General features: G+C 44.1%; 1 protein-coding gene across 1 annotated transcript in view; it reads left to right on the top strand.

Annotated features, from left to right (window-relative positions):
• Window positions 1-24554, top strand: part of CAVIN2 (caveolae associated protein 2) — a 259422-nt gene extending 234868 nt beyond the window's left edge. The window contains exons 2-3 of the mRNA XM_050969524.1: window positions 10318-10859; window positions 21894-24554. Of these exons, the coding sequence (XP_050825481.1) occupies window positions 10380-10859; window positions 21894-22685 (1272 nt within the window). The 5' untranslated portion in view covers window positions 10318-10379 and the 3' untranslated portion in view covers window positions 22686-24554. The remainder of the gene's footprint in view (window positions 1-10317; window positions 10860-21893) is intronic.
• Window positions 24555-26652: the final 2098 nt, after the last annotated feature.

A 26652-nucleotide genomic window follows, 5' to 3' on the forward strand; every position in this document is an offset into this window, starting at 1 on the left:
TGGGCTTTTCGCCAAGGACTGAAGGATATGGCCCAATGTTTGGAAATCTTTCAAGGCAAAGTTTTTGTGACCTCCCCTCCCCCGCTTTCCCAACACGCACGCACACACACATAGGCAGCTTTGAAAGCTGATGGTGGTATTGTTTCAGAACTTGAAACACATCCAATGTTTGACCTTCATTTTCCAACTGTTGAGAAAACATTCCGTTCACACACCCTGAGGTCTCTTTTCAAACGAGCACATAAAACTAGTAAGAAAGAAGTTTAAACCAAAGTAATTCACTTTCTAATAAAAACCACAAGTACTGCTTTCTATTTCTATTTGACATGACAGCTCCTTAGTAACTGAAACAGAAAAATGTTTATGCTGCATTTGGGTTCTGTTGCAAAATTACTTATTTATTTGTTTGTTTGCAATAGCAGCCATGATGTGCTAGGCACTGCCCAGACATACATGGGACAGTCCCTGCCCCAAGAAACAAAATGTGCCTTGATCTAACCCCTTCAACACACAGGTGTAGCTTAATACTCTAATGGGGCCAATTCTAAGCAATTTAAGCACTTTGTACCCAGCTGGGTCTTGAGGCTAATTCAAGGGCTGCTTATGCATGACACAATAAAACTAGTGTACTGATGGTAGAACTGATCAGAAACTTGTCAATGAAAAAAAGTTTTTCAAGGAAACTAAAGGGAAATTTTAAAAAAATCTTCTTGTGAAAATAAATTCACATTTTTGACCATTTCTAATCATTAGAACATTTCACACATACAATAACCTGGTATTTATATTCCAGACTAGAACAGACAATGCAAACAAATCCTCTGCAGCTGTGTAATCAATAGGGAACTGCATTGTACATGCCTACCAAATTCACGGTCCATTCTAGTCAATTTCACAGCCATAGTATTTGAAAATTATTCAATCTCACATTTTCAGGTGTCTACATCTGAAATTTCATGGTATTGTAATGTGTGGGGGTCCCAACCCAAAAGGAAGTCGTGGAGGGGCGGGGGTTGCAAAGCTGTTGAGGAAGGGTGGGGGTTGTGCGATTGCCACTCTCACTTCTGCGCTGCAGGAAGCTCCAGGGCTGCTGCCTAGTCACAGAGCTTCCTGAGGCCAGGGAAGTTTTTCATGGCCTGAATTTGGTAAGGTCCTATACATGAGATTTCACCCATTTTTCTGCTATCTTGGAGATCCATACAAAAAGTCTACCATGCGGGGACAGTATATTCATCAATCAAAATCCTGATTAGATGCAGAGCATGGAAAATCCAGTTGCCAGTGGTGAGTGGGAAGCTTTCCCTGACAAGTTTTTCTCCTGAACACAACTATTTCTCCAGAGTTGAGGGGTTTGTTTTAAAAAAAACAAAAACAAAACAAAAAACAATTAAGCTTCTAGCACTTTAGCTTGTGAAAATAACCTTCCAACATGAACTAATGTCGTGTTGCATTCCTGACTCTTCAGAAAGACCTTATGCTGCAGCTCCTAGCTTTGCCAAGGAGCAAATTGGAGTTATGAAAATAACCAAGACTCAGTTCAGGCCACGTCCAGACTACCCGCCGTATCGGCGGGTTAAAATCGATTGCTCGGGGATCAATATATCGCGTCTAATCTAGACGCGATATATCGATCCCCGAGCGCGCTTATATCGATTCCGGAACTCCATCAACCCCAACGGAGTTCCGGAATCGACAGGGAGCGCCGCGAACATCGATCCCGCGCGGTGTGGACGGGTGAGTAATCCGATCTTAGATATTCGACTTCAGCTACGTTATTCACGTAGCTGAAGTTGCGTATCTAAGATCGATTTCCCCCCCCTAGTGTGGACCAGCCCTCAGTGTCACTGCCGCTACTCAGCACTCTGTGGGCAAGAATGACACAGGCCTTGGGCATTTCAGTTTCGCACAGCTGGCTGGGAGAAGAATGATCCAAAAAGAAAAGAGGAGGAAGAATGAGCTGTGTAGCAGCAGCAAAGAGGCCCATGCAGAGGAGCAGAATAGTACAAATCTGATCCCGTGGCAGTAGCCAAGAGGTGTCTGGGGAGGGATAGAGTAGTGGGAACCCAGCTCTCGGAGGAGGGGTGAAACAGCACTGACTAGCCTCCCACTCAGTAGGGAGGAGACACGTAAAGAAGGAAATAGACAGCACCTTCTCTCTTCCAGGTGCGGGAGGGACACCTACTAGTCTGAGGCTGGTACACAAATGGCAGCCCCCCAGACAGGATCCAGGGACAGCAGCCTGATACAAATCCCAGCCCGCTCTCCAAAGTTAGGATAGAAGAGCTGGGCTCCTCAGAAGTTTGTTGCCCCTAGACCCTGCTGGTAGAGACTTGAACTTTGTGTTTGTCCTGCCTAGCAGTGTACTTCTCTGGCTAGTGAGTGGCTAGTACATTTTTCAAGCCCCAAGTACCCCTATCCATATGCAGTTTGGAAATTCTGATAAGACAAAACATGGGTAATAATCTTCACGTAGCCCATAAATATTTCAATAGAAGTTACTCATATTGTACAGAAACAATCATCATTGTATCTAAGTCACCTTGGGTAACGGAACAAAACTGAATGGGAACTGTTTATGCAAACCTTGAAAGAGGACGCCAGGATTCTGTGACATAACACGCCCTCCAGCAACCTGAAAGCAAGTCATTCTCTAGTTTTCTAGCTGGAGACATGCCATAGCCAAAACTCCAGTTCGTGCTACGACCTTCACTTCATTCACAGGCACACTACACCTCACCAATCACTTCCATCATGACGAAAAACTGTGGCAATCCGTATTGGTTTAGGTACACTGGACACTTTGGTGCTGCTGGCCTCTATGAAGTCTGTGATTGCAACAGTCAGGAATAGTATATGAAAAGTAGAGATATTTACATTGGCTTGAAGGGCAATATAAGCCCTCAGTATAAATGAGATTTAGGCCCACATATGTTTTGGAGCCTGCATTTTCAATCACTATTATTACGATCTTTCATGTCCTCTAACAAAATGGCCAGGAACAGGTGAATGTCAGAGGCACACACCACAATGAGATACATATATCACAAATGACAACAAATATGGTTAAATGCTGGCTACAGGGCAGGTCCTGTAAGGTGCTGATGTTCCCATTAAAGTCTGCTTACGATGCACAGCACAGGGCACTCCTAGAAAGATTTCAGCACCTCACAGGACTGATCCCTAAAGTCTTGCTCATGGGTTTGACGCAGACCTGAGAAGAAGCAGGACTGGAAATGCCAGAAATACAGATATCAAAACCCTACTCAGAACCAGATACTCATCCAGAGATCTGACATAACAGAACAGAATGCAGCACGCTGTCAATTATCCAGCCCTTACAACATACAGAACCGAATTAGATATTGTCATGTAAATAAATATGAGAATTTAGGGGAAGGTTTTCAAGTTAGGGACCTAATTCCCATTTACTTTCAACAGAAGTTGGGTGCCCTTACACACTTTTTAAAATCCCACTCTTAGCCTTTACTTTAGAGATTTTGACTCCCTCAGAGAACTGATGGGCAGGATCTCCTGGGAGGCTAATATGAGGGGGAAAGGAGTCCAGGAAAGCTGGCTGTATTTTAAAGAAGCCTTATTGAGGGCTGTCATAAACAGATAGCTAAGGGTTAATGTTCTTTTACCTGGAAAGGAGTAACCTGAAACACCTGACCAGAGGACCAATCAGGAAACAAGACTTTTTCAAATCTGGGTGGAGGGAAGTTTATGTCTGAGTTCTTTGTTTTTTTGTCTTGTGCCTGTACTCTCTCTCGGCTATGAGAGGATTTCTGTCTCCTGCTTTCTAATCTTCTGTTTCCCAGTTGTAAGTACAGAAAGGACAGTGGTTTATATGTTTTTTTTTTTCTATTTACATGTGTGTAGTTGCTGGAGTGTTTTGAATTGTATTCTTTTTGAATAAGGCTGTTTATTCATATTTCTTTTAAGCAATTGACCCTGTATTTGTCACCTTAATACAGAGAGACCATTTTTATGTATTTTTCTTTCTTTTTACATAAAGCTTTCTTTTTAGGACCTGTTGGAGTTTTTCTTTAGTGGGGAACTCCAGGGAATTGAGTCTGTAGCTCACCAGAGAATTGGTGGGAGGAAGAAGTCAGGGGGAAATCTGTGTGTGTTAGATTTACAAGCCTGACTTTGCATACCCTCTGGGTGAAGAGGGAAGTACTTGTGTTTCCAGGACTGGAAATAGGGAGGGTGGAATCCCTCTGTTTAGATTCACGGAGCTTGCTTCTGTATATCTCTCCAGGAACCCAGGGAGGGAACACCTGGAGGAGGGAAGGGAAATGGTTTATTCCCCTTTGTTGTGAGATTCAAGGAATTTGGGTCTTTGGGGTCCCCAGGGAAGGTTTTTGGGGGGACCAGAGTGCCCCAAAACACTCTAATTTTTTGGGTGGTGGCAGCTTTACCAGGTCCAAGCTGGTAACTAAGCTTGGAGGTTTTCATGCTAACCCCCATATTTTGGACGCTAAGGTCCAAATCTGGGAATAGGTTATGACAAGGGCGCAGGACCAAACAATCCCGATGTGCAGAAAGAATAGCAAATATGGCAGGCGACCAACTTGGCTTAACAGTGAAATCTTCAGTGAACTTAAACACAAAAAGGAAGCTTATAAGAAGTGGAAACTTGATCAGATGACTAGGGAGTATAAAAATATTGCTTGAGCATGTGCAGGAGTGTAATCAGGAAGGCCAAAACACAACTGGAGTTGCATCTAGCAAGGGCTGTGAAGGGTAACAAGAAGGTTTTTCTACAGGTATGTCAGCAACAAGAAAACGGTCAGGGAAAGTGTGGGACCCTTTCTGAATGGGGGAGACAACCTGGGTATTCACCCACGAAAGCTCATGCTCCAAACGTCTGTTAGTCTATAAGGTGCCACGGGATTCTTTGCTGCTTTTACAGATCCAGACTAACACGGCTACCCCTCTGATATTTGACAACCTAGTGACAGACGATGTGGAAAAAGCTGAAGTACTCAATGCTTTTTTTGTCTCGGTCTTCACAGACAAGGTCAGCTCCTGGACAAGCTGTTGTCCTGGACAACACAATATGGGGAGGAGGTGAGCAGACCTCAATTGTGAAAGAACAGGTTAAGGACTATTTAGAAAAGCTGGACATGCACAAGTCCATGGGTCCAGTTCTAATGCATCCGAGGGTGCTGAGGGAATTGGCTGATGTGATTGCAGAGCCATCGGCCATTTTCTCTGAAAACTCATGGCACTCGGGGGAGGTTCCGGATGATTGGGAAAAAGCAAATATAGTGCCCATCTTTAAAAAAAGGGAAGAAGGAAAACCCGGGGAACTACAGACTGGTCAGCTTCACCTCAGTCCAGTGGTGAGCTGGAGCCAGTTCCCACCGGTTTGCGGGAACCGGTTGTTAAATTTAGAAGCCCTTTCAGAACTGTCCCATGCAGGACAACTGGTTCTAAAGGGGCTTTTAAATTTAACAACTCATAAAGCTCCAGCAGCTCCACGCCCCACCTCCAGCCCCAGCTCACCTCTGCCTCCTCCCCTGTATGCAGGAAGCCTGGGAGGGCTGAGAAGGGCGGCTTTGCACAGGTGAGTGTTTGGGGGGGAGCGAGGAGGGCTCCGGGGAGGGGCGGCACGGTCCAGCTGCCTGGCCTCAGCCTGGTGGAATGCCCCTGCTCCAGCTCCAGCTTCGGTCCCGGGCGGGTGGTGTGGCCCGGCTCCGGCCCCAGCACCATGGCACAGCACCCCAGCCCCAGCTCCTGCTGGGCAGCGTGGCTCAGTCCCGGCCCGGCTCTGGTGACGCGGCCTGGCTCCAGCTCTGGTCCTGGCAGCTTGGCCCACTTATGGCCCCAACCCCAGCCAGGCACCCCGACTTCGGTCCCAGCCGGCCGGGTGGTGCAACCCGGCCCTGGCTTCGGTCCCGGCTGGCCGGGCGGCACGCCCCAGCCCTAGCCCCGACTCCTGCCGGGCACCCCCAGCCGAGCGGCCCCAGCCTGGCCCAGCACCTCCAGCCCGGCCTCCAGCGCAGTAAGGGAGCAGAGAGGGGGTGTTGGAAGAGGGCAGGGGAGTTCACGGGTGGGTGGATAGGGGTCAGGGCCATCAGATGGCATGGAACAGGGGGATTGAATGGGGGCAGGGATCCCAAGGGGGCATCAGGAATGAGAGGAGGGATTGGATGGGGCGGCAGGTGGCAGTCAGGGGACAGGGAAGGGGGGTGGATGAGGCAGAGGTCCGGGGGGGTGACGTCAAGGAACATGGGGGGTTGGATGAGGCAGGAGTCCCGGAGGGTGGGCGGGAGCCACGACCCCCTCGTGAGGTGAGGACGAGGGAATCAGTTGTTATTTTTTGGCAGCTCATCACTGCCTCAGTCCCTGGAAAAATCATGGAGCAAGTCCTCAAGGAAACCATTTTAAAGCACTTGGAGGAGAGGAAGGTGATCAGGAACAGTCGACATGGATTCACCAAGAGCAAGTCATGCCTGACCAACCTGATTGCCTTCTATGATGAGATAACTGGCTCTATGGATATGAGGAAAGCGGTATATGTGATATCTCTTGACTTTAGCAAAGCTTTTAATACGCTCTCCCACAGTATTCTTGTCAGCAAGTTAAAAAAGCATGGGCTGGATGAATGGACTACAAGGTGGATAGAAAGCTGGCTAGATCATCAGACTCAAGCGGTTGTGATCAATAGCTCGATGTCTAGCTGGCAGCCGGTATCAAGCGGAGTGCCCCAGGAGTCGATCCTGAGGCTGGTTTTGTTCAACATCTTTATTAATGATCTGAATGGTGGGATAGATTGCACCCTCAGCAAGTTCACAGATGACACGGGGGGAGAGGTAGATATGCTGAAGGATAGGGATAGGGTCCAGAGTGACCTAGACAAATTGGAGCATTGGGCCAAAAGAAATCTGATGAGGTTCAACAAGGACAAGTGCAGAGTCTTGCACTTCGGACAGAAGAATCTCATTCACTGCTACAGGCTGGGGACTGACTGGCTAAGCAGCAGTTCTGCAGACAAGGACCTGGGGATTACACTGAATGAAAAGCTGGATGAGTCAGCAGTGTGCCCTTATTGCCAGGAAGGCTAACAGCATATTGGGCTGCATAAGTAGGAGCATTGCCAGCAGATTGAGGGAAGTGATTATTCCACTCTATTCGGCACTGATGAGGCCACATCTGGAGTATTGTGTCCAGTTTTGGGAGCCCCCCACTACAGAAAGGATGTGGACAAATCAGAGTGAGTCCAGCGGAGGGCAATGAAAATGATCAGGGGGCTGGGGCACATGACTTACAAGGAGAGGCTGAGGGAACTGGGCTTGTTTAATCTGCAGAAGAGCAGGGGCGGCAGGTCTGTATAAATTTGGTGGTGACCAGAATGGGTCCAAGTCTCCTCCCTCCACACACACATCTGCCTAAGGCTCTGGGAAGGAGTTTGGGTGCTGGGTGTGGGCTCTGGGCTGGGGCAGGGTGTTGGGGTGGAAGGGGGTGAGGGGTGCAGCACTTAGCTTGGGTGGCTCCCAAAAGCAACCTGCACAACCCTCTGGCAGTGGCTCCTAGGCAGGGGGCCCGGGGGCCTCCACCCACCACTGCCTGCAAGCACCCTCTCTGCAGCTTCCAATGGCCACAGTTCCAATGGCAGAGTCGGTGCTCAGGGAAGGGACAGCGAGAAGAGACGCATACACCCCAGGGGCTGCAGGGACGTTCCAGCCACTTCTGGAGTGGTGCACCACACAGAGTGAGAGCGGGCAGGAAGCTGCTTTAGCCCAGCTGCGCTGCCGGTGGTGGTGGCAGGGGCTCCTGGGCCCTTTTAAATCTCCTGGGAGAGGCAGGCAGGGCCAGGAGATGCTCCAGGGGAGATACACAGGGGCAGCAGGCATGGCCAAGGGAGAGACCAGGCCCCGAACATTGGTGGAGCTGGGCCCCTGTGCTCTGAATATTCCTGGAGCACAGGCACCACGGGCCCATACAACTCGTCACCCCTGGAGAAGAGTGAGGGGGGGATTTGATAGCAGCCTGAAGGTACCAGCAGGGAGGTTCCAAAGAGGATGCAGCTCAGCTGTTCTAAGTGGTGGCAGATGACAGAACAAGGAGCAATGGTCTCAAGTTGCAGTAGGGGAGGTCTAGGTTAGATATTAGGAAACACTATTTCACTAGGAGGGTGGTGAAACACTGGAATGGGTCACCTAGGGAGGTGGTGGAATCTCCTTTCTTGGAAGTTTTTAAGGCCCAGCCTGACAAAGCCCTGGTTGGGATGATTTAATTTGTGTCGGTCCTGCTTTGAGCAGGGGATTGGACTAGATGACCTCCTGAGGTCTCTTCCAACCCCAATCTTCTATGATTCTTCTATGATTTTATGATCCTCACACAACTCCCAATAAGCAAAATTTAGCTCTTAGTTAACTTAAAATCAGTTTTACTTAATATCTTCTTGCCTTTTGACACTAGTATGAACATTTAAAATGAGGGGTAAAACAGTAAGAAAATCTTTCCATACCATATTATGTCTGTGTGAGTCCTTTTAAACAATGTAAATGCTTCTGTTATCAGTGTATTGGTTCTTGTAAAGGTATTTTACTAGGTTGTTGCAAAATCCTATATGAATACAAGGTTAAAACCAAAACTATCCAAATCCATTATAGTGAAAATTATAGTATGATGCAGTGAAATCAACAAATGTTTGCATTTTATCCACATTGTGTCTATATTATATCATGACATTTAATTGATATTAATTATTATTATGAAGATCACAGATTTGTATGCAAAATAGGTGACTTTCAAAGTTGTTTAACCTTGATCACTTATGTTTGAAAATATATACATCAGAACAGTACATATTTCCAAAGCCCTCTACAGGATTTTAGCTAAGTGATTTCCGCTAACTTTAACGAGAGGGCACAATGTCAGTTTCAACTACACAGTACAGCTGAGACACCCCAGAGGCATTCTGTCCAGGTCAGGCTGGAGATACATTTGAGGTACAGTGGGGAGAAATTTGCACTGCAACTCTCCAGGCTGTGGTTCTCCTGAGGGTACACAGAAGACCGCCGGGGCTGTCAAGCCAGCACCTTTTACAAACATTAAATTCACATAAAGGTCAAAGACCCAGTCCTGATAACACTTTCACGCAAGAGCAGCCCCACTGGGTTCACATGCATAAAGCTAAGTATGTACGTAAGACCCTTGAGCTGATGCAGAGGCCTTTTGACTTCTGTGGGGCTGCAGGAGGGCCCAGGGATCTACTCACATGCATTCAGTTGCAGGATCAAGGCCCCTGTATTTTTTAAAAGCCTTCAAGACAGCCTCTCATTTTGCCCTTCCCATTAACTGTGGGCACAAAAGATAAGACATTTAACTACTTGATTTGGGAGCACAATCAAATAGCTAGACGGTTAAATTCAATCACTTTTTTCTGCAGGTGTGGACACAAAAATGCAGATGCAGCATTAGAAGTCATCTTTACATAATTTTTAAAAATTATAGAAATGAGACTATTATGAAGTTCTCTGAGTTACACTTGAAATATTTTTCACACAGCAGAGCTTCGTTTATCTGTTGTAACTCAGAGAACTCAATCGCAATTGTATTGTGTTAAAGGGTCTGATCTTGGCTCCTTTCATTGCCTGGAGCCTCAGGCAAGGGGTGGGGTTGGATTTTATTTTCTTATTATCTCCCACACAAACACACACACACACACACACCTTAGTGGCTTTCATAAACCCACTGAGATATTTCTCTTTACAAAAAGATAACTAAAGGTGCCTTAAACTTTGTTCTCCTGCCTTTCTCGGGTCGGGCTGAAACCCATCAGCCAACCCAGAACAAAGGCAGACAATACTTTCCATTAAAATCACTCGGTCTCCAAGAAAAAGGGCGGGGGGGGGGGAAGAAAACGCAAGCTCTTGTGTTGCACCCGTCGCATAGCAGGCGGTAGAAGTTTACAGGCTGCAGCCAACGGCTGGCGATGGAACTGGGCCACGGGGCCGGTTTTCTCCGCCTTGCATGAAGTCATGGTTAAAATATGACATTCCGCTTAAAGGGGTGGGGGGCGGTTAAACCTGCAGCACTAGGGGAAAAGCTGGCGGGCCCGATCCTGCCCCCGGCGAAGGCAACCCCCCTCACACACACACACACACCCGGCTCCGGGATTGGTTTCCTCGCTGGGGAGGGGACTAGGAAGCCTGTGCGCGCCGCACGAAGTTGTGCGGAGCCCGGACTTGGCGGACTTTCGCCTCCCACTGGGTGGGGAGTGGGAGCCTTTAAGAGAGGCTGGAAGCGCGCTGGGCAGATCGTGTCCAGCGGCGGCTGCCTGCGGGTCCCAGTGGGCTCCAGCCAGGCGCGCACCAGGAGCGCTGCGGAGGAGGCTACCGGGGGCCCTTGCTGTGCGCCCCGCCATGGGGGAGGATGGGGTGCAGGCCGAGAGGAGCGGCGCCCACGCTCCGCCGAGCCCCGAGGAGCACCTGGAGCAGAGCCCCAGCCCGGAGCCCTCGGGCAGCCCCAGCCCGCTGCCTGCCGCGCCGGGAGAGCCGATCCGGGACGGCTCGCAGGTGAACGCCATCACCGTGCTCACGCTGCTGGACAAGCTGGTGAACATGCTGGACTCGGTGCAGGAGAAGCAGCTCAAGATGGAGCAGCGGCAGATCGAGCTGGAGGGCTCGGTGAAGGGCATCCAGGGCGACCTGAGCAAGCTGTGCAAGCACCACACCTCCACCAGCAACGCGGTCAGCAAGCTGCTGGAGAAGTCGCGCAAGGTCAGCGCGCACACCCGCGAGGTGCGGGAGCGCATGGAGCGCCAGTGCGCCCAGGTCAAGCGGCTGGAGAACAACCACGCACAGCTGCTGCGCCGCAACCACTTCAAGGTGCTCATCTTCCAGGTCAGTCCGCTGCTGCCGCCTGGACCCTACTGCTCCCCACCCGCTGCTCTCCTGAACTTCCAGGGACTTGGCCCCTTTATCCGTACCCCAGCCCACCCCACCCCAGTGGTGGATGGTGCCTTCCTCCTGCTTCTTGCCTAAGGTGTCCAGATGGCAAGTGTGAAAAATCAGGACAGGGGATGGACGGGTAATAAGTGCCTATATAAGACAAAGCCACAAATATCAGGACTGTCCCTATAAAATCAGGACATCTGGTCACCCTACTCTTGCCCTGTCCTTGGGATCAGACCCATTGCAAGGAGTAGGTGGTTGGAGGTGCCCTCTCTCCAGTGCACAGCCACCTGGCCCCCTGCAGCGCCACCTCCGCTCTTTCTGCCATAGCCACTCCGGCCAGGCCTTGTGGAGCCCTCATTAGGGTGACCAGATAGCAAGTGTGAAAAATCAGAACGGGGTAGGGATAGTGCCTATATAAGAAAGAGCCCCAAAAATCAGGACTGCCCTATAAAATTGGGACATCTGGTCACCCTAGCCTTCATCTACCCTTGGGCCGCTGAGAAGGTGTGGCCGGCTCTAGCAATGGGGGTCTAAGGGTAGATGAAGGCTAGGGTGACCAGATGTCCCAATTTTATACTGCTCACAGTATACAGAGATTAGTTCCCTTCATTCCCTGGTGAGAAATGTGGCACACGGAGCTGCACAGAACTTGTCAACTCTATGCCAGGCGTGGACACACCAATTCTTCACCCTTGTGCAATGCATGGGCTTCACCCCAGCCATGCCTTTGCCAGACACTTTCAGAGCTGCAGTTGCTCCCACTGGGAGAACACCCTACTGAATTAAATGTGTGTAACCTATGCAATTTCCCTTGGAACCACATGCATTTGCCAGGTCAGCACTGCTAATGATGGCTCATGGGAGACACTTGGCTTTCTCGTGGAAATACACTGTTTAACTCAATCTTCCTAGGGCCACACGCAGAGAATGCTCAAATTCATCACCTGTGTAGAACACATCCTTTTTACATGGATACAAATACTTTCCAGACCAGTGCTGTGGTGAACTATGCTCACTTCCCTTATACAACACATGCACATCCCCCTGGCAGTATATATTCTCTATCACTACTATTGGTGCTTAACTAGCAAGAACACTGATTCACTCACCCATGAAAGTAGGGTGCTCGTTATAAATACATTTTGCATCTCAGTGCCACACATAACACAGGCCACATTCATTACCATTCTGCAATACCACTACATGATCATGCATACACACATTTCCCACTTCAGAATTACTAGCACCAACACAGCGTGAGCACACATTCATGGCCAATACGTCTGTATTTTAGCATGTACAGTTGGTAACTTATATGCATGCAACAGTTCTTAAGAAAGCATGCACAGAAAACTTTGCATGTCACCAACCAGTTTATATTCGCTTTTCCACAGGAAGGGGAAGGAATCCACTGCTGCTGTTATGCTTTCATTGCAGCACAAGAGGAGCTAGTGGAAACTTTCAGAGAGAGCACATAATGCAATTGTTAACTCTTTGAGGTCACAACTGGGAAAAAGTAACTTGCCCATTTTGATCAAGGAAGTAGAATACTTATAATATTAATAGTTCTTGTTGCCCTCGACAAAATGCCAACTTTGATTCTTAGGTTGATCCCAGCATATTCAGCAATCTATTAAAAACAAGAGTTGTAAAACTCAGCTTTCTGTTTCTCAGCCTTTCAGTGGCATGAACGAACAGTTTGCATATTTTCTCCTTTTTAAGCAATGATGTGGATTGTACACAACATGAATTTTAACCAAATACGGGACATGCCTTTTACTTCTAAAAAGTGTCACTGAAATTTTGTTTCAGGAAAATCCCATTTCACTTCAGCTAGTTAAATGCTGAAGTGTAAATTTACTTTTTATCCTGTTAAGTATCATGTTAATTATATAGTCCACTTTCTCATATATAGATAGATAAATAAATATATTTTTTAAATCAGGGTAGTACTAGATTTAAAGATTTGGCAGGCTTAATTAATCTACAGCCCATTCCCTTAGGAAAGACCCCACCTTGCTGCTTATTATTCTCTTGATGCTGTAAGTTAGTATTTTAAAGACAGACGAGGAAGAGATCATGGCACGTATAGGGCTTTTGCAGCCCACAGTCTTTTCCACCTCAAAAGTAACTAAAAAGCTGTGTGCCAGATGTATTAAAAGAGATGCAGTACCTAGGTTTCTAAAAAGAATTTAAGATATTTTATTGAAATTTAAAATAGTACTATCTCATAGGGATCAGATACCAAAAGATGGTTTTGAGACACAGAATTTAGATTTTAAACCTTTAAATGTGAGGTGGGTTTGGTGCTAAGGCTTTAATTTGATCTAGATGTTTATTACTATTTATATTACAGTAACATCCAGAGATCTCTGTCAGAATCAGGGCATCATTATGCTAAGGGCTATAAAAAAAATTTTCAAAAAACGGACATCTTTCTCCAGAGAATATGTGTTCTAGGATTATGAAAAGACACAACAGGTGGAAGAAACAGACAAAAGGGTGGGGTAATGGTGAGATATTGGCTCAGTTCACTTCTTGCCTTGCTGGGGGCAGCTGGTAGTGCTTTTTAGGCATCATGGTAAAGGTTAGTCTTGAGGAATTTGAAGGAGGACAAGGCGGTGGTTTAAGAGGAAATATTTGCCAAATTAAATCCTCTGAAAAGTTCAGGAACCTTCAAAATGGAGGTTTTGGCCTGAGCCCTTCTTTAATACCAGGTTCCAAAATGCATTATTGGTCACAAAAGCAAACCGAACAATGTAGGCCCATTTTAGCGAGTGACTACAGAAGGAAATTCAGCTTGTGCAGTTCCCATCGCTCATAGAGATACTTTTGTACAGAAGGGTGTTGTGTCCTAAATCTCTCTTCTAAGGATACAGTGGACCCGACTCTCCTCTCACTTACATGAACCAACCCCTAGTTGATCCCAGTGTAAATCAGTGGAGCTAACCTGCTGTAAAGCTGGTGTAAATTATAGGAGAATCAGGCCTAACGCGCATATTTAGCAAAGAAAAAAAAATCACATTTAACGTCAGTAAATGTATTGCCAAGAGAACAGAGAGACAAGGTAGGTGAGGTATCTCTTTTATTGGACCAACTTCTGTTGATGGAAGGAACAAGTTTTTGAGCTTTGCACAGCTCTTCTTCAGGTCTGGGGATTGTAACTAGGGTGAAAAAGCAACTACAAGTTGGGACAAATGGTTAGGCATAAGGAGTTCACACATGGTGCAGGGAGACCATTTAGTTTAAACTGAAGTGGGCAATTGAGGGTTAGAACGATAAGCATAGGGGGTACTCCACATCAGACCTCTCAATCCTCATCCCCAAAGGAAACCTGCACAACACCTTCAAAAGACAAGTTTGGGAACTGAAATTCATGGACACTAGAATTATGCTAGATACTAAAAACCATGGACTAAGCAGAGACACTGGTTATATGGTTCATTACAAGAATTTGTAACACACCCTGCTGCCTGCTCACTTTTAGTTGCCCACTTTATTTTAAGTGGTCTTCTACAGTAGTGTTTCCCAAACTTGGGATGCCACTTGTTTAGGAAAAGCCCCTGGCGGGCCAAGCCAGTTTGTTTACCTGCTGCATCCGCAGGTCCGGCCGATTGCGGCTCCCACTGGCCGCAGTTCGCCGCTCCAGGGCAATGGGAGCTGCTGGAAGCAGTGCGGGCCAGGGATGTACTACGCTTCCCTACACAAGCGGCTTCCCAAGTTTGGGAAACACTGTTCTACAGCATACGTGAACCTCTTATGCCTAACAGTCTGGCCTGAGGTTAGCTCAGACACTCTGGTTACCTTCCCCAGATCAAAAGTGCTCTGTGAAGCTTGACCCTTGCAAAACAGAAGTTGGTCCAATAAAAGATATTACCTCACTTACTTTGTGTCTCTCATGTCCTGGGAGCAACATAGCTACAACAACATTGCTAAGAGATTGTAGTACTTCTTGTCAGTAACACAAACCAGCTGTTAAGAGAAACTTGGGTGTCTTGTGGACTAAAGTCCCAGGCAAACATCTCCTGGCCTGTCACATTTGAGTGGCTGGTGTGAAAGAGCTGTTTGGAGAAGTTGGAATTCTCTCCCAGGAGCGAAGATGGGAGGGGCTGGGATTTTCCACCCCAGAGGCTGTGCTGTTCTCTTTGCGAACTTGTATTCAGCTCAAGGGAACAGACTGACCACACCCTGGCAAGGATCCCAGATGTTCACCATGATGCTTTTCTGTTGCCTCTTTCTTTCCTTCTGCATGAGCCTGCTAATAACTGTGTTACCTGTCTGCAGATCTCCACAAAAGCGGTGTGGTCTCTTTAATAGATGTTTAATATGGAAAAGACCTATTAGTCCTCTAAGTGCCCCCCAGCAAAAGAATTATACACAGGAAAAAGCCCAAAAGGATGGGTGGATTTGTGTATGACAGTGGTCAGGGACCTCTGGGCAAAAGAAGCAACTGCTGCTATGATACAGTATTAACATCAGATTTGTTTTTAAAAAGGAATTTGGATGTAGGGCAATTTTGTTTAGTTTAGGTTTTATTTTCTGCTACTTAAAAACAAGTTTAACTTTCATGCTGTGTGTGTCTCATTAAGGACTGTCTCCTGTTTTAGAAAAACAACTTCATGTGAAAATAAAAAGCACAGATTAGGGACTCAGTTCTGAATTTGAGTTTGCTCCCTGTTGCTGTTTTAACAGGAGCATTGGGTGTGTAAGGAAGACATAATTGAGCTCAGGGTTTGTATTGTCTAAGGACAGGCTCTGACTTGTTAGCATCAGATTTCCCTCAATGTATATGCTCAATATGAAAATACAGTGAGAAAACTATTAATTTGCATATTTTATATTCAAATGTAGTTTTTTTTCCTCCCTAGACTTTCTGTATTGTTCCTAGTTTGCATATTTATTTAACTGATTCCATATTTTTAATGTTGTCATATCTAAATTATTACAAATACCATAAGTGGTGCAGCAGCCTAAAACACTGAAGTGACTGTTTTTAAATCCTTGTTAAGCTTTGGTATTGTTCCTGTCTGTTTTGTTGCAACCTCATGACCAACACAATTTTGGACTGCATGGAGTCAAAACAAATTTTATGCTGTCACACATGCATTAAGACAGAGTGAAAGGGAGGGTGATGTAGTAAAATCCAAAATAAAGAGGAATATGGCCTAGTGTTTCAGTAAAATCTCATTTACTATTGGATGGGACAGAAAAATATGCTAAATTATAGCTAGGGGTCAGTACATTGGTATTCAAGTACAGGGTATTCACGCCCCTTCCAGTCACTGCAGTTAGTGAATATTTGATCCTGAAATGAAGTGAGCAAGAGAGAGCCACAGGCAATTAACTATGTGTTTGCTTTTTGTTGCCTCAACCAGCATAACAAACAGCCTTCTGAAAAAGCACCTTCATGTTCAAAAGTAAAGAAACAAACTAAAAGGGAAAGTAAGCAAGCTATGGATGATGTGCTGAAACCTATTAACTTATTAGAGAACTTGCGTCTACAACGTCCCGCTTAGTACTGTGCCCACACCCATCTACAAACTCAAACAGCAGGTGTGGTCTGAGGAAAAGTGGAAGGAGTTAGAACTTTTCTGACCAGTAGTAAACTTACTCAACAGAAATCTGCTCTGCCATTTGTCAAAACACCCATTTAGAATATTAGATGGTTAAGCCTTGAACGGCCCTCTGAAAAATAACAAGGTTTTCCTCTGCATGTGACATCCTCTTATTACATAGTCTTCTCTAAATATAGCCAGTTAAATGCTCCTGTCTTCCCCAACACAGTGCGTGCAAAGGTGTTTGTCTTCAGTGGTGATTCTAGCCACGCCAGGGGTGAGTGATTTAAAAAAGAAAAAAAAAATTCTCAGTAGTGTTTGTTATAAATACTCACTCACATGGTTCAAATTTTTATAGTACATTGTTATGAATGTGAGGCTTTTCCATAGCTTTTACTACAAAGGAGAAGTATATATATACCCATAAACAAGAGCCCCCAAAACAACTCCGTAAAACCTCTATGCCAGTGGTCTCCAACCTTTTTATGCCCAAGATCACTTTTGGAATCTAAGGGCAACTCAGGATCTACGTGCCCCTTCCCTGAGGCCCTGCCCCACTCACTCTCCCCCACTCTCACTCACTTTCACCAGGCGGGGGTTGGAGGTGCAGGCTCTGGGCTGGGGCTGTGGGGTTTGCGGTGTGAGAGAGGGCTTTGGGCTGAGCCTAGCGCAGGGGTGCTGGCTCAGGGGGTCAAGGCTGGGGCACAGAAGGGGATATGGGATGCTGGCTCTGGAAGAGGGCTGGGGTGCAGGAGAGGGTATAGGGTGCTGCTTCCCGCCGGGCAGCACTTACCTCTGGTGGCTCGCAGTCAGCAGCAGGCGTAGCAAGGTTCAAGCAGGCTCCCTGCCTTCCCCAGTCGCACACTGCTCCCGGAAGGGGCCAACGCACCCCTGGGTGGGGGGACAGGGGGTACATGGCTCCTCATGCTGCCCCGTCTGCAAGCATCCCCCCCACCTCCACAGTTCTCCTGGCCATTGGGAGCTGTGGGGGTGGTGCTTGCAGGCAGGAGCAGCATGTGCAGAGGGGGACCCCTGCCTGCCTCCGGGGCTGCAGTGGCTGCTTCCGGGAGCGGTGTGGAGCTGGGGTAGCCTTAGGCAGCCACACTGCAGTGCCACTGGAGATCACGATCAACTGGGAGATCCTCTAGGATTGACCAGTTGATAGTAATCAACTGGTTGGTAACAACTCTGCTGTGCTGACCCAGGACCTGATCTTGCAGAAACTACTCAGGTCCTGTTGACTTCAGTGGCAGTTCCACATCCATGGAGCACTTGCACTATTGTGTCCCAACTGAGGACATTAGACAGAATACAGAAAGGCCACTCCTTAGTTGTGTATAGTAATGACTGATCTGGAAAAATGCAAGCCTTGTTTTAGCTTTCTAAAGATGGGAGATGGAAGGGAGATACATATTGATCCCATCTCAGAATTGGTTAGCATGTTTCTCCTGATTTTGATCCAGTCCAAGAGATCAGATGCTTAAATTTTATCTGGAAAAATTAATAGATGGTACTTTCATCCTGGAGTTTTAAAGTGTACTCATCCTGGCTGAACTACAGTCTTGCAACCTACCTAACACAACCAAATGTAAGATAATGGAGCTCAGAAGGACTTCTGGGTAGACTGCAGTCAAAATTAAAGATATCCCATTTATTAACATGCTCGTAATAATGATTTTTAATACAGTATTGAGCAGCAAAGCAGATTTCATTCTAAAGATTTTATTCTATTATAATAATTTGCATTTTTGTTGTACCTGCTATCTAAGGATCCCATTATGCTTTACAAACACAAATGAGCCAAATCTCAACACTCACTGAGAGAGGAAAGTACGTCCATTTTACAGGTGGAAAAACGAAAGCACAAAGGTTGATTGACACAGGAAATCTGTGAGGGGATAGGAATATAATCCAGACTTCCTGATTCCCACACCTGTGCTTCAGACATAAGTACATCCCACCTCTGTAACTTTAAATGAATAATTAGCTGATTATTATGGAGCATTATAGAGGTTATGAATTTATATCTACTGAAAACTGGATGTTTCAGGGGGCCCTCCCCATGTTTTTTAATATTAAAATAAAATGTTTATAATGTTTTTAGAATTTGCAGTATTTTGATTTAACAGTTTAGAAATGTCACTGAATTGACCTTGAACTGAACAGTGTTGGTTCATCTCTGGATCAGACTCAGTATATGATCAATTTCACATGAAATCATTTTGCTATATTAAATATTTTTAAGATCCCACTCATCCTTACTCAGACAGAATTCCATGAAAGTCAAAGGGAGTTCTATCTGAGCAAGGATCGCAGGATTTGGGCCTTTTATTTTATATAGTTCTGCTTTTAAAGCAAAGCTTAATACATTCTAACCAATATAATTTACAAGTGATTGTCTGAAACCTTGTAATCAAAGGGTCCCCAACGTGGTGCTGACAAGTGGCGTCATAGAGAGGCATCGCCCCCGAATTTCTGCGGCATTTCGGCAGTGACGCCTCTTAATGACGCTGCTTGCCGCCGACAAGTTACATCATCGAGAGGCGTCGCCGCTAAAATGCCGCAGAAATTTGGCGGCATTTCGGCAGGTGCTCCACTGCCGCCACGGTCCTTCGTCTGGTGCCCGCCAGATGAAAAGGTTGGGGACCACTGTTGTAACCTGTTCTATTCACATTCTTATACCTGAATATTGGACCATGCAGAATTGTACACAAAACTTCGAATTGTCCAGATTTGAAAGAATCAGGACAGTTAGGCTAGTAAACTTTTATACTTGCTTTCTCATACTTGATTCTCCATATAGTTGTATTGGGGTCAAATGAGCAATTGTACCCACTCATATAGTCCATATTTCAGTAATGAAATTGGAGAACATTATAAATATTTGAATTGCAGTAAGAGCTTTCTTGGATCGTTAAAGCTGCTGTGATAAATAGTTACTTTCTGGTCATCGTAAACCAAGTTAAAAAATCACAAGACTACATACTGTGCCCACTTATTTCCAGTGCTCAGCACCAGAACAAAATCTTTATATGTAAACATGTAGCAAGAGTGACCGTTTTATTAGGATTCCACTGTGGGAAAGTACAGAACAGTTTGGGAGTGTCCTTTGTCCAAGTTTATTATTAATTGTTAGTTCAAGGTCAATAGAAACAACAGAAAAGTGAAATGTACAAATATCTCACAGAAGTGTTTTGCATCCTTTTTCTTTTGTAACCTTGACGAATATTCCTCACGCATGAAGCACGCTTGTTTAAAATTCTGTCCATAGGTGTACCTATAATTTGTTTCCAGGAAGGCTACGTAGTGGACTAGCAGCAAAGGAATATGACTTTACATTTTGTATGTGGCTTGGTTTTTTAAAATAAAGTTTGGTGTTTGCAGTGCATTCATCCAGTCATTCCTGTGCAGCCTCACCAGAAATCTTAATTCAAGAGACCATTTTCTCTAGGGATCACATCCCATGCTAATAAACAGAGCTTTCGAATTGCGTGGTGTTTTTCCCCTTAAATGTAGTCTCTTGCCCACTAAGGACAGACCTGAGACCATTGCATCTGGCATGTAGCCCTTTTTATATCTAAAAGATGTTTTGAATTTTTTCCCCCACAATCTGAGGTGACTGGGGTATCTCCTAAGCTTTGCCAAGTTAAAAATGATTAAGTAATATGAATGCAGAACATGCAGATATTATAATGGTAGGAAAAGAAAAAGGAATATTCTAGGTTTGCTTGCTTTTCTTTCTTAGGACACAATCCTGCAGAAACCTGCCACCAAACATAGTGCTTACTACTGGGAGATGTCCCTTTTCAACTCCTCAGGGTTGCAAGTGCTGTACTCAGTAATAACTATTTGCAGGAGGTGGCCCTTAATTTCCAGTTCCAGCTCTTTCCCCTGCTCAGCCTGATCTTTATTTAGAGACTTCTGGAATACATCCCTCCCTGACCTTTCTTGGTTATGAAAAAAGAAAACAGGCAGCTGTTGTCCAGCTCAAATGCTTGATGCAAAGAACTACTGTTATTCTCTATGGCATGTAACATTAGTCAGTCTCCTTTAATTTTTGCTTGATTTTTTAATTTCATTTTTTAGAAGTTTCATAGATGTGTTTAGTTTATATGTCCCATCCCCCGTTCTCCCCACCCCCCAAATAAAAAAAAATCAGTACCATTCCTTCTGTATTGGAAACACAACATATTCTAATCATCATGGGATGGATCACCTCTCCTACCATAAAACCCACAGGAGAGGAATAAGGAAAACCTGTGCAAAGTTCTTCAGAGTTTCTACCATGATACTCCATCAAGGGAAAGGAGAGGCTGGGTTTCAACCCACCCAGAAAGGGTTTGGGGTTAGACTGCACACAGCTCAAAGGATCCCTGAGGGATCTGCAGGAGGCCCGCACTCCTCCACATGTAAACCCTGTGCCCTCTCACTAGCTGTGGAGCACTTGTGGCTGCCCATAGGGCCTCTTTAAAAGCCAAGCCTCTCCCTCTTCTGCTGCTTCCTGCTCTCCTCCCAGAGCTCAACCCTCCAGGGCACTGCTCCATCCAGAGGAGGTGGTGACATGGGCAGGGTGAGAGCAACGTGCCAAAGGTCTCGTCCTCATGTGAATCAAGGTGGGCAAAATCCGGCTCCATCAAACTGTTAAAGCAGTGTTCAAGCTACTGCAATCAAAGTTAAACAGAACTCAAAATATTGAACCATATCATCAGTGGTAGTAAAACTTATTGAAATCAATGAGGCGTAACCAATTTACACCAGCGGATTTAGTCCATTCTTTACAAACGTACTTTACTAACTTTTAGCAACTATGTATTTTCTCTCTCAAAGCACAATTAATCCTACTTTCCATGCATATTGCACTTTCCATCTGAGGATCTCAAAACGCATAATATTTTAGGGAAATGAGACATGCTGTACCTGTGTCATAGGTCAGCAGTATATCCCTGTTTTACAGATAAGGAAACTGAAGCACAGAGAGGTTATATGACTTGCTTGAGGTCATGTGGTGAGTCTGTGACAGAACCAAGAACTGAACCCAAACTTCCCAGTGTTCAGTCGCATGCCTTAACCACAACCCAGCCTTTTCCTCTAGCGTTAGATTTACAGCTTTGTGGTTAAACCCTTATTATCTAATTTAAATGACAGAATAGGATTGATTCATAGGCTATATCTATATATTCTGAGCCCTCTGAAACTGAAATCTCACAGTTGGCAGCTCATTTGCCTTAACCTGTACAACAGAATGGTTGAGAGGGTTTTGAGTGGCTTCTTGCTGGCTAAATATACCAAAACATAAAAAATGTTCAGCTTCCTTCATCTCATTGTTAACAAAAAACCAACAATGTAACATTGTGCAGGGTTATGCTTTGTTTATCAAATTTGTGTCCCGTGAACCATGAAACTCAAATATTGTCAACTCTTTCAGGAGGAAAATGAGATTCCTGCCAACGTGTTTGTGAAAGAACCCGTTCCCAGTATTACAGAAGGAAAGGAAGAGCCTGTGGATGAGAACAAAACTCTGGAAGAAACCTTGCATACAGTGGAGCTGTCATCTGATGATGAAATGCCTCATGACGAAGATGGTCTAGATGACAGCGTAGAGGAAAAAATGGGAGAATCAAGAGCTGAGAAGATAAAAAGATCAAGCCTCAAGAAAGTGGACAGCCTCAAGAAAGCATTTTCTCGCCAAAATATTGAGAAAAAGATGAACAAGATCAGCACAAAAATTGTGTCAGTTGAACGACGGGAGAAGATTAAGAAATCGCTCACCCCACATCATCAGAAATCTTCCTCCTCAAAAAGCTCCTCTTTCAAAGTGTCTCCCCTCACACTGAATGTGAAGAAAGTCCATGAAGAAGAGACCCCTGCTGAAAATGAGGACAAACCAACAGAAACTACAAGCAGTGAGCAGGTAGCGAATGAGGAGGAGACCTCATTTACTGAGGGGCTCTCGGATATCACACCTCCAACTTCTCTAATTGAGGAAGGCAAAGCAATAGCCGATTCTCTGGAGAAAGAAAGCAGAGAAGGGGACATGATGATAAACAGCAACATTGAGCTCTCAATTGTTGAAGATGATGAAGAATATGGGACAGCACTAGAAGTTTCTAGCCAGAGACTATATGATGAAAGAAACAAACCAACCAGTGGGGAAACAGAACAATCTGATGAAGAATCAACTCAAGCAGCTGTTCTCCAGATAGACCAAACTGCATAATAAATCTGAGCTTTCCTTTGTGTTCAGAAATGCAAACAGGTTTAGTTAAGCAAAGAAGCAGTGTATATTTCTGTTACACATACAATGTATCGGGTGACAGTGATTAAGTTTGTTTTCTGTGCAGTGCTAAGGTATTGCATAGTATTGAGATGCAGAGTGAACAAGGTCTACAATGCAGGCAACCTACAAAGGTGCTCCACTCCTATACTAGGTCAAATAGCTGGTAATATTACTTTAGAGTTGCTGCAGTCAGTTGCAATTGGAGATATCAGGAAAAGAACCTGACCAGTGGAGGCAGGCTGGTCAACTGGATTTTTAAGTTAGATCAGGGAAGTGCTTGGATAGTAATCAAGAAATATTTTTTTCCTCTTATTGCAGTATTTTGTAGCTATGTAGTAGTTCATATATAAACTTGATGTCACTGAACACTCTAGCTTAGCTTACCTTGCCTTGCCATGTCCTGGATATGCTAATGGATTCAGTAATTGTTGTATATACGTGTATATTTTATTTTGGGCATGGCTCCATTTTACATTCTGACTAGAAGAGCAGAATATGCAAAGGGTGAAATCCTGCCTCCTGAAATCAGGGGAGTTTTGCCACTGAGTCAGCGGCCAGGATTTCACCCAGAGTCTTTTGTTAGTCACTTAATAGAAACAACTGTTTATATGGCAAAGGGAGACATGATTTTGTAATTTACAGCAGTTTATAGAAAAAGATGACTGACAAAGATGAATGTGTAAGTAGCTACAGTACTTACCATGAGATCTTAGGTAATGCTTGGCAAAAATAGTGACAGAGACAGAAACTAGGGATGATATGATAGAAACTTAGAGGCGATATAATGAAAGAGCAGAAGGGGAGAATGTGAAAAAGAAAAGGAAAAAAATCTCTACTGCCAGCATAAAGAATATACACACAAATAACACAATTAAATTTCTACTTATTCCTTAGAGCAGTATATTTTCCATCTTTGCACCTGTACCTAAGAATATTTTGAAAATAACATAATTTATCTATATAAAGATTTTCATATATGTAATGCTATACCTACAGAATAGTTACATAGTTACAGGGATGTAAGGATAATTTTTGAAAAAGGTAAAGTTTTGTGTTTCTGGTCAAGATGTTGAAGGATAACAGTGTGTTGTGGTTTTAACTGTTTGGCAAAGAGGCCAATTTATACAATTCGTGGGGTTGGATTCTCCACTAACTTTTTCACACACAAAAATTCCTATATATTCTCAAATTACAGGTTGCAAATTTTGAAAAGGCATTAATAAGGAGGGGTTAAAGAAATTTCATTCCCTTTGAATTTTCATTCCAGCTACTTATAAATGAAAAAAAATAAATAAAACCTTTAGTTGCCTTACATCCATGTTATTTTTATGCATTTTTGCTTTCTGTTTCCTGAATACTGAATTCTTGTTACATAACATTGCACTAACATGTTGCTTCCTTCCTTGTATTTAAATTTACAAATGATTTAAAAGGTTTTCTAAGAAAAAATACACATTACGGAATGCTTACCAGAGATCACACCATGGAGGGAAGCAATCTCTTGAACCAGTAAATCGCACTGGAAATTAGCCTATAAGAATAGCGGATTTTAAACAGGCACTGTTAAAAGTTAAGCTCTTTATTATATATTATCATACGAGAACTATCATCTGTAAGAAGAATGACAACATACTCCATGCAGCGACATTATTTTGTATTAACCAAAATGTAACTCAGTTATTCAATATTGTAACTAACTACAGATGTGATGAAGTAAATAAAAAAAAATCAAACTAATATAAGCGTGTCAGTGTTTGGGCAAAGAAATGTGAGAGGTTGGTAAAAACAAAATTAAAGACTATACATTTACTACTTGGTTTGTGTCCCAATTGACCCAATAACATTTATTTCTTGTTCCCTTGTTCTTATTTAGAAATCCAAGCACCATTTCTCAAATTTAACTTTTCAAACATCACCTTGCCAGCTTGCTAAAACATCTGAATATTTTCAGACAGCTTGATAAATTTGATAGCTCCATCTGCATTTTTATTGCATTGTACTAGACTTTTAATACTTTAAATACTCCTACAAGCATAATTGTATTGAACTGTACATTTTGTTTAGTCACACAGATAAATTTGTGTCTTCTAGAGTGCCACATAGCCTTAGTAGACTTAATTTTACTGACAAGCCAAAGCATACATGTTTAACCCTTATGGAACAATTGTCAACTTCTTGCAGCCATGAAATGCTAGCTAGGGAACCTAAAGATGTCTGTTTTGTTTCTCCTTATAAGCTTTAATTCAAACAGTATCACTGAAAAAAATGGCAGTCAGACACTTTTTGTCATGTTTTACAGACACTGGACTTAATTACATGCTCAGTGTTCTAAGAGCTTTAAAACCCCATACAGTAAGAACTCCAGGGGTTCAGCACCTTTGAAAAATCAGCCCAAGAGAGAATTAGTACAAATAACTATTTCAAGAAACATCGTATACACAGGGATTAGTCATAGGGCCAGAATTAAACTTCTAAGATTATATATTTATACATTTAAAAGACCAACAGGTCCAACATCAAATTATCTTTGTATAAAATTCATGAGTTTATTCTGTTGTCTATCTGCTTTATTGCATCCCATAACTCAGAGAAATTCCTTTGTTCCAAGCTATCTTAAAGTCTCTTTCTGTCTTTGATTTCCTTGACTCCTGAAAATGAAAATTAGGCCCTATAATACACTTTCATGGCCAATTGTCTGCAGTGGCAGCATATTTTTTCCAAGAAAAAAAATTAAATAAGTGATTGTCAACCTGACAACTTACACATTTCACCCAGGGGTGTGAATCATCTTTTTTGTGATGACAGGTATTTATATATTTAAACAAAGGTGCATCTGCTTCTCTGGACACCTTTGATATCATGTACAAAAAATGTAGGTTTCTTAACGCGAGTTTTGCGCAAAGATTAAGTACAGTACAGACCATATGGTAGAAATACATTAATGGCAGCCTATAGCTGCTAGTGCTTCTATTTCCAGTGCCATAAAAACTGCTGACATTCCTATCCACTTCTGGGTGAAAAGGCAAGGAGCATTCCTTTGACCTTCATTCGTTATCTCTGGTACTGGACACTATAAGAAGACACCTCTGTGAAAAAACATGGTGATATGGTCCTTCTCTATCCCTTTATTATCAAATGAGAACTAGAGTGATGGCTTGCACTACAAAAGCTTTGTTGATCAAAAAGAAAGATATACATGCCAGAAGTTACGGTATTGTTACACTGTTTACGCTGAAAAAATTAAAATACAGTTTTCCCTCTGGCCTCGTAACCTCTATAATGCAAACACTAATTGATAGCCATACAAGTTATAGTGTTGGGTATGCTCAGTAAAGCTAGTGCAAAAATGACACCTTGTTAGTGAACATACCTGCTGACAATGGGACCAGTCCAACAGCCACTAATGTCAGTGGAAAGACGCCCGTTGACTTCAGTGGGTTTAGATTGGGCTCCGTGAGTCACATTATGCCCCAGAGCCATACATACAATTCCCATTGATATGAGGACATGATATGGCTCTGTATCTCCCTAATCCTATTCGCTTAGTTCATCAACAGAATAAAAAGTTTTACTGCTGTCAGCAGTGTAGAGCCAACACAGCTGCAGAAAAGCAAGCTCTATTCTGCTTTGAATGGAGCATCATTAGCAAAATTTCCAGCTAAGTTCTGATTCCAGGGTCTTTACCGTTGGTAATTACATACAAAGGAGAGAACACAGCTCGATTTTTCAGATAAATTGAGTTTGCAGTTGGAAAAAAAAAGTCTTGTTTTGAACCTATAACCTGAGCAAACATGCTGCAGAACCCACTGATGGAGCATGAACATGAAACATCAAGCTGTCATTTTCATAGCCAATTTTCTTACCATACCTCATCATTGAAAGTGCTGGAGGGCAACTGTGGTTTGCA

Source organism: Gopherus flavomarginatus, chromosome 10, assembly GCF_025201925.1.
Source record: "Gopherus flavomarginatus isolate rGopFla2 chromosome 10, rGopFla2.mat.asm, whole genome shotgun sequence".
Lineage (NCBI taxonomy): Eukaryota > Metazoa > Chordata > Testudines > Testudinidae > Gopherus > Gopherus flavomarginatus.